The sequence below is a fragment of the Chenopodium album genome, chromosome 11 (genome assembly GCF_948465745.1).
Source record: "Chenopodium album chromosome 11, dcCheAlbu1.1, whole genome shotgun sequence".
In the NCBI taxonomy this organism is placed as follows: domain Eukaryota; kingdom Viridiplantae; phylum Streptophyta; class Magnoliopsida; order Caryophyllales; family Amaranthaceae; genus Chenopodium; species Chenopodium album.
Genome location: NC_137844.1, coordinates 2,711,185 through 2,720,001, shown reverse-complemented (window position 1 = coordinate 2,720,001; position 8,817 = coordinate 2,711,185). Strand labels below are relative to the sequence as shown.

The 8,817-nt window shown below is 33.6% G+C and overlaps 1 protein-coding gene across 1 annotated transcript; it reads right to left on the bottom strand.

Moving 5' to 3' along the window:
- Positions 1-8,177, bottom strand: LOC145568214 (lysine-specific demethylase JMJ31-like). Its single transcript, XM_081627649.1, has 15 exons — positions 7,957-8,177; positions 7,775-7,852; positions 6,752-6,835; positions 6,501-6,665; positions 5,887-5,955; positions 5,649-5,775; positions 4,587-4,659; positions 4,158-4,274; positions 3,360-3,479; positions 3,227-3,245; positions 2,601-2,685; positions 2,116-2,516; positions 1,536-1,651; positions 1,346-1,439; positions 1-623 (listed from the first exon to the last, which is right to left on the bottom strand). The coding sequence occupies exons 1-15, from the start codon at positions 8,044-8,046 to the stop codon at positions 567-569; spliced, it is 1,695 nt and encodes a 564-aa protein (XP_081483775.1). The 5' UTR covers positions 8,047-8,177; the 3' UTR covers positions 1-566.
- Positions 8,178-8,817: the final 640 nt, after the last annotated feature.

Genomic DNA, 8,817 nt, shown 5'->3' with positions numbered 1-8,817 from the left:
CAATTCTATTGTACCTCCCACAATAATTATTTCCTTGTTCCTCCATGCAAACTGAACTTGTAACTTCTAAACCATGTTACTCAAAACCTTCCCTAATTTTCTGTAAGCCTGTACCCATGTCAACATAGGTGTAATCCTTCATATAAATAAGAAAACTTAGATGCAGCCATGGCGGACACCATATCTGAGGCCGACATATTCAGCGAGTTTAAGCAAAAACAACTCATCAACTTAACAGTTAAAATTAAACTAAATTGCCTCAAGATAACAAGCCGGCGTAGTACTTGAGATTAAGTTAAAACATCAACAGAAATCTCAAGGACAACATTTTACTGTACTCGATTTCATAATATGATTTGAATTATGGAAAATCCACAAAGCATCTAACATATACAAATATGGAGTACACTAGTATTCAAATTAGAACCATGAATATTCTACAATGCAATGAGTGACTCACATGTAAAATATGCCGCAGAAGACAAAGAAATTCACTGTTTAAGCACTCGAACTTTCTATTTATAACAGGCAAGACCAAGCTGTCCCAAAAAAGAATCAGTACCCCGTCAACTGGACCCGCTGAGTGTTACTCCCATGTATAGCTGCAAAACATTCTTGAATGCCTACAAAAGAGTAACAAAATCACAAAATGTAACTTACATCTTAAAATGGTACTCGTATATAATATGGAAAAAGATATCTCGCATTCTTGATTGATCTGAAAAATATATGATTCTGATTGTGAAACAGAAGCATGTCCAAGAATTTCATAATTATAAGCAAAATCCAGCTTGCCTCTTGGAGTCCTAGACATAGAGATGGAAGCCATAGTTGCAAGAGAAAGTGATAAAAAGGATGAAAAATGGATCGTGATTCAAAAGGCTTATAAAGTAATTTTTCCAGGTAAGAAGTTACATTTGAATGATTTGATTATGTATTGATGTACAAAACTGTATGGTAACAGGGATGTAACAGAAACAGTAGTGCGGATTGTATTCCCATTTCATCGGTTAATATAAAAGTTCTATTTTAAGGGTTTTCCTATCCCACAAATTAAAAATGTTACAGAGAAAAAATTTTAGTCCCAATAGCTTGACAGTACAGTAACTTCATTAAACAGAGGTACAACGAGAACCATGTATTGCAAGAGCATGAAGACTTCTACCTTGCACCAATTTTGACTAATTAACTAAGCAAGCTTATGCTAAGATTAGTAACATTAAAGTCACTTCAATTAAAATAGATTCTTTTTGCTAAGTAATACTATATTAATCAACCTCTTCCCTCAACAGATATCGACACAAAATTCCAATTAAAAAAACACAAAGGTAAAATCAGCTCTAACCTGGTGTGCAAATGACTCTTTTCCTTTCAAGATCACATCCATTACAGCAAATTGATCGTCAAACACACTATAAAACCTCTGGTAGAATGAGCCCCTGTAATAAATAAGACAAATATTAAGTTAGAGAAGATGTCAAACCTGCCATATTTGAAAAAACCAAATCAGAGTCATTTCACAATTGATCACTTACCGGTCTTCTTCAGTCAGTTGCTGATCTAATTCATCAAATTTTCGCGTAAGAACTTCAGCCCCCACTGGCGAAAGCATGTGAAGTATCAATGCCTCTAAGGTTCTGGGAAAGCTGTTCTGAAAAAAATAAAAAAAACAAACAAACATAATAAGATGCAACTTGGATTGCACAATTAACACCAATTAATAATAATTTGCATTGATGAAACGTCAGATGATAAGTAACTAGATGCGCACAAACTTTAAATAAATAAACAGAGACAAGAAGGTCATTATATTAGTTCGAGCATTTAGTTAGAAAAAATAATCAAAGTCCTTTTTAAGAATGCCAGAACATATCAATCAATCAATCTTCCCAAAAGTGTTGTGAATTCCAGTGCAAAACTTACTACAAGGTACAGGAAAAATGGCTTAAAATTCTCAATAATCTATTGAATACTCAATAATCTAGAAAATGACAAAAACAACCACAAAACAAACCATATTTCACATAAGAGCACATAAGCAAAGGGACTGCAGATTAGAGCAGAAAAACTTTCAATTGGTTTCCCTGATTCAAGGCATTAAAAGCAAAAACTCACCACCATTGCCATAAAAACTGTCAGGAGATCAAGTGGTTTAAGATTCCAGAGAATACTGGCAATTGAATCATCTTCCAGGCGACATAAGTTAGATATTGGCACGTTCTTCGAGTCCTTGTGTGGAATAACTCCTGAATCACTTCTTGAACTGCATTGATCTTGAGTGGCAGCACTGGGGCAATAGGACTTGGTAACCATTGTGTTCTTGCCATTCCTATCAGGTATCACCCTAGAATCACTTGTTGAACTGCATGGTTGATGACTGACAGCACTAACCCCATCATGGACGAGAGAAAGAAGTTCATGAAGTGCTTCAAGTGCTAGGGGGGCAAGATCATGAGGTTTGACGTTCAGATTAATCTTATTTTCATGCTTCTGGTGTGCGAGAATTCCTTGACTATCTGATTAAAGGACACAAGAATACAATTAGTTACTCTAGACCAGATGCTCAAAATAAATCCACCAATGTGCAGCGGATATAAGACCTGTTTTTCCATTATCAAGTGCTTCACTTCCGCAATCTCTCATATTGCCAGAACCTGCATCATAAGTTTTCTGCAACATCTGATTCTGCCCTATTGAAAAGGAAAGAAGAAGTATCATGAAAAAAATTCATGATCACACACACTGGGACATGTGCCAACAAAAAAAATACTAGCACTTTTAAGGTCGCCATTTTTCCTGAAACTTGCCTTGATAAAGGATAATGCAGACAAGCTGAAGAATATATGATATACAAAATACACAATTTTAATAATAAATGAATAAAAGAAAATTATGCAAATGCCAATTCATAAAGGCACGAGACTATAAGGTAACAGGGATTAATTAAATATACAGAAAAGAACTATCACAGTTGAGTTGATGAAAAGGAAAGGTAAGCTGAGTAAAGAAGCAAACATCAACAGCCCACAAGCATACTGATAGTGACATATATAGACGAACCATTCTAAACATCAAGACATGTACTATCACTTCAATTAAGCAACAAACCTGTGCACAATAATGACAGGACCACAGAAGAAATTCTCAGGCAATCAAGACACAATCACTTCAAATGAACAGCAAACATGTACAATTCTACGACAAAATGAAATGACAAGCTACATACCATCTCTTTGTCAATTAATCTTCATTTGAGAACAACCGTACCACCAACAAATACAACACGGAAAAAACATAGCATAAGTCATAGTATATATAATTTATCAAATAACATAATTGAGGTAAATAAAAAGGCACACCTTCTCAGTATTCTACGCAAGTAATATACATCCATGTGTTCCAACATGTTCGACGTCATATTCGATCTCCACCAAAAGTTAACAGCTATGGTCAATTGATCACTATCAACTTGATGGAACCTGTCAAACAAGTGATTATAAAATAAGGGAATGAAATCTTGCAGTTCTAGAGATTATGAAAACAAAAACAAAAACTCCTCTATAGAATGTTTTGAAAAGCATAAAGGACACAACCATATATATGGCTCTACAAAACAAAAACTCCTCTATATAACTAAATAATGAGCTAGCCTAAAGGGAGGGGTAGTCTAGGCAATGCGCCGATACAGAATTAGTTATTAGAATAGAGTTTGAGCTAGCTGGAGTAACAAAAAGAGGGAGTAAGTCTATTTCTGATTTACATTCTATACAAACTTTTGCATTACCCTCGTCCTAATAATATTTCTGATTTTCATTCTATAAAACTTTTGCATTTCTTTAGACCTAGAAGACCAGAACGTGTATGGTTGTCAGAGCACCTGTGTTTCAGAATCGATGCTTAATGTAGAAATTATAAACCATATTGCAGTGGTAAAACAAATTGCCAAGAGACACACCAATTAAAAATCAAAAACCTCATTTGAGTCATAAGAATGTCACGCTTACACAAAAACACAGAATTGAATCACAAGAATCATTCAATAGATTCAAAACTTGTATGCCCTGGTTCATAACAAATTAACAGCCCAGGTGCAATGGGCAGTCAAAAGGACAATCATGGCTGACATGTGTCAAGCTGACAGTTTATTAAATGCTTACCAGCCTTCAGGAATAAAAAGGCCATCTCCTGCTTGAAGAGTGACTTTTTGGGAGTACTCATGAGCGCGTTCAAATCTTGGATAACGCGAAAAATCAGGAGAATCAAGAGTAACAGAGCTGTTGGAAAAAAAAAGTTGCAGATGAAAAAGACTATTATAATAATTAAAATATATATATATATATATATATATATATATATAATAAATAAAAATAAAAATAAAGCAAGAGATCAAAGTCTAGCATGGGGTTCTAAACTTTTGATAAATGCATCTTGCCCTTCAGAATTTGACAAAAAGCACTGAATCCTTAACCAACTAATATGAATTTTAAAATCCCAATCAAAACCCAACCCCACTCGCAAAATTTTGATCCCAAAACGCCCATTAGAATTATACTTACATTCCTTTGGTGATTGTATTTTCAGCATACCTATGATTAGAGGACTCTCCGTAAATTGGCATAGGATACAACAGCGGGCCAGCAGATGGTGGCCATAAAACAACTGCCAAAAGTAGAATTATCAGAGGTGAACAGCAAAAATACATATGTTATCTGCTTTAAAATTGGATGCTGCATGACAGAAGTAGAAAAGCAGCAACATTCAACGTCAGAGTTTAAAAAATATATTCCTCCTTTCCGCCTTACCTAAATATATGTTTAAAAATATATAAAACCTCACCCTCAACTCCTCAAGGATTGCCAAATGTGTTCAAATGAAGTGTTTATCCTCATTCCTCAAAGGCTTTGATAAACACACAAAGAAGCACAACTAATATGAGAGTCTAAGGATGATCATTCCAAACAAAGAAACCAATACACGAACAGAAAGCTCAAAAATCAGAATAAATGTCCATGTGAAGAACAATTTTGCTCCCAGATATTAGACTTACAAAATTTATAAAAGAAAAGTTAATTGCCGTTTATATGCACCACAATAATGCAGCATACTATTACAAAGCCATTCACTTAATCTCACTCCACTATCCACAACTCTGAGTCAGTGATTAGATCTTTCTGAAGTCCGAACACAAACATGGTCCTAATTCAAACTTCCTTTTCACAAAAATACCAATCAGAAGGACGAGAGAACTAGAGGCACACAGCACAAGATTTTTCTAAACCAATGTATTATATTGGAGTTCTATAAATATAATAATAATTATTAATGCAATGCACTACGGATGATCTGTCACGTCAGATTTCATACAATGCATATGACAAAGATCTATCAGTCAACACAAAAAAAAAAAAAAAAAAAAAAAAAAAAAAAAAAAAAAGGCCTATCATCACACTCTCACTAGCAATGCAAGATATCATCTTTTTTTTTTTCTTTTTTTTTTCTTTTTTTTTTTTTTTTGTTAACAGGACAGCATAGATTTATCGAACACCATAATGCAGATATAAAAAGTGTTTGCAGATTTGCACAAACACAGCACGCTTCTGCACTAAGCAACAATAATGCAAGAAATTCGAAGGAAAAAAAATAGGTACCTTGCTTGCACCCAGAAATTACACATAAAAGATTATGGTGTGGATCATAGTGGGTGCTTGATCTAGCCTCTGCATTATTCATCCACAAATTGATAGAAGAAATTTTACATGGTCCCAAGAAAGAAGGCTGAAAATAAGAAGCAAGAAGTAAGGCAGGGGCTACATTCAGAATCAGAACAGATGATAATATAATAAAGCTGCAGATCAAAACACACAAGTAAATGGTTCATAGACATACTATTTTAATGTCTTCTAGTAAACTTTCTAATTGTACCCTTTCTTCATTCTCTCTGTTCAGGATTGGAACCTACAGCCACATTGTATATTCAGGAATTATAAACAAGTAGATGCCCATACTTCAGTGCTTAGAACATAAAAGAGGGTCATAAAAATCCTGCTGCAAACACAATGCAAGAGATAGTGTAGTGCAGTAGTAGCAACATAATGCCACCCTGCATTTCTAAACAAATGTTCTGACTCTATGCCCTACCAGACTTCAAGCATTATCTGATAAGGCATTAAGTTTCAGCCGCCACAGATAGTTGTATATTATGTACATGAATAATTATTTTATAAAGAGAAAAAAAAAAAAAAAAAAGAACATAAATCACAAAAAGGATATTCCTCATATTTCTTTAACTCGAATAAGGTGATCTGGCCCGAATTTTTTAAAGATTTTGTTTTATCTCATCTGAGTTTTTCACTTTTTTGTATCCAGTCTATCTGAACACTTAAAGATTCATTATCGTTGTAATAATTATCACTGTCATCATTATATTATTAACTATGCTGCACATCACATTCTACAACTAATACACAGTCCACTAGGAGTCACTGACTATAAGCTTCAACCTGAGCTAAATAAATCTGATCACGAGCATTTGTTAAAGAATTGCACAACTCGGCATCCAATCCCACACTCTGAAGTATCTCAGACTCATTGCAGGCATCAAGACTATCATCTTTGCTCTGACCCCTCTTACAAAACCCAATGAATGAAGAAAACGGCAGTGGAACCTACACAGTCAATAAGGATCATAACCTGAATGAATAGTCCAAAATCATAAGGTTAGAAATGGTAGATGCCCAAAGAAACTGCATACCCTCTCATGGCTTCTAATATCACCATAGAAGACAGGTGCTGATCTTGATAACATTACCTCCACAATAGCTGATTGCACCCGCTCCTAAGATTTATAATCAGTTAACCATATATGCTACACAACTTTCCGGCCAATTTTGGATATAAGAAAAGGAAACAAAACTAAACAAGAATATACATTACATGATGAAAAAAATAAAAAAATATGATGCAAGAAATAGGAACAAACTATGCTAATTTACGTATGTAACAATGACTCCACGAGCATGTGAACTCTTTGGTTGAATAGGGATGATAGGAAATCATTGAGCTTAAGATAGCTTCATTAAGCGCAAGGCAATCTAGGCTTGAACTCAAGCTTGTCGAAATCATAATTTTCAGGCACGGGTTAGCATACTACTCTTGCTTGATTGGATCTCAAGTAAAGAGCTAGTAAATTCTTTCTCAATCTCTAATATTCTAACTTCTAACTATTCATCACTCTTTCAAGATCCTTGAAACAATTTTGTTAAATCAACATTGTATCTCTAACTTCATAATTCATCTATTTATTCAACTAAATCCATATATACGAACATGAACTCGAGCACAATTGTTTAACTCATCCATTTATTTAACTTAATCCACATATTCGAACATGCCATTGGAGCTTTTCAAGGAATAGCCAAACATAAGAGTATATCCTATTTTAACACATTTGTAAAATCTACCGAGCTCGAATAGGCTTGTAAAGTCGTAAAGGCATCAAGTTATCGACTGGAGCCAAACTTTAATCAAGGATATAGCTTAGGCTCATTATCATCCCTAATATTTATGCATAACCAAATTCCTTGTTAAAATGGTGAAAATAATTCCTCAATTTAATTTTAATTTTAATTTGTTGCGCAAATCATTAAACTAACAACAATAAACAGCCAATATAGTGATATACTTCGTGGAATATACAATACATTCAAATGACGAAGAATCAAATGCAATAATAATGCAATAATAATGCAAAATAATGAAATTATAAACCACAAACCTGCAAATAATCGAGACCGCCATTTTTAGGGTTCCAACTTTGGAAAGCTTTCCAATCCTTAACACATCCACTGAAAATCTTTTTTTTTTTTCCAAATCAAAATCGAAACAATATTCAAAATTAAATAAATTTAAAGAGATAGAATTAAAGAAATAGAATAATCAGGAATTTGTGAAATTTACAACGGGAACGTTTAGGGTTTCGATTTGAGACTCGAATTCTTCAGTGGAAATAGTTTCTTCGATTTCTTTGATTCGCAATGATTCCTCCATTTTTGTTCTTCACTTGAATTCTACTGATTTGAGTTCAATGCTTCAATAGTTCAATATTTCAATAGTTATAAGAATGACGAGTGAAAAAATGATGATGGGTCGTTTTGCTGGACCACGTTTTTTACGCTAACTATCGGGCCTTCTCTAATCACAGAAAAAGTGGCCCGATTTGATAAAAACCGAAATCCAATTTGACTATGTATGAAGATTTTGGATATCGGAACTGAGTTAGGCCTTGTTTGGTTTGCCTTAATTTAGCTTATCTGAACTTATCTAATGTGGTCTGATCTGATTTGAATGTCTGATTTGACCAAACTTTGACTTTAAATATACGATAATCTATACGGAAAAATATATCAAATGGGGTCTTGTTAGATTCGTTATAATGTGCATTTTAGTAATATGTGATTTTCATAATTTTTTTCATTATGAAATTAAAGATATTTAGCGATAAAAAAATGCACATAAAACGATGATTTGATTTGAACTTATTTTTTTTTATCTGATCTAATTTGAACTTATTATTTCTTATCTGATCTGAACTTATTTTTTCTGAAATAAGTAAAAATAAGGTGAACTAAACAAGGCCTTACTGTCCCAAACCAATCTAATGATAATCCGGCACTTTTTATTTTAATCCGAGAATTTCACCTTTATACCCGATTCACAATCAATCTAGGAAACCCGAGACTCAAATTGGATCTGATTTAATACAAGTTTTTTTTTTTTTTTTTAGGGAATTTAAGATAAAATTTTAAGGAGTTTTTAAGC

Coding starts and splice junctions, on each gene's coding strand:
- LOC145568214 (XM_081627649.1), bottom strand. CDS start 8,046: ATGGAGGAATCATTGCGAATCAAAGAAATCGAAGAAACTATTTCCACT. Junction 2,517..2,600: donor ACTTGATAATGGAAAAACAG/GTCTTATATCCG, acceptor TCCTTTAATCAG/ATAGTCAAGGAATTCTCGCA. Junction 1,652..2,115: donor CAGTTTTTATGGCAATGGTG/GTGAGTTTTTGC, acceptor TATTTTTTTCAG/AACAGCTTTCCCAGAACCTT.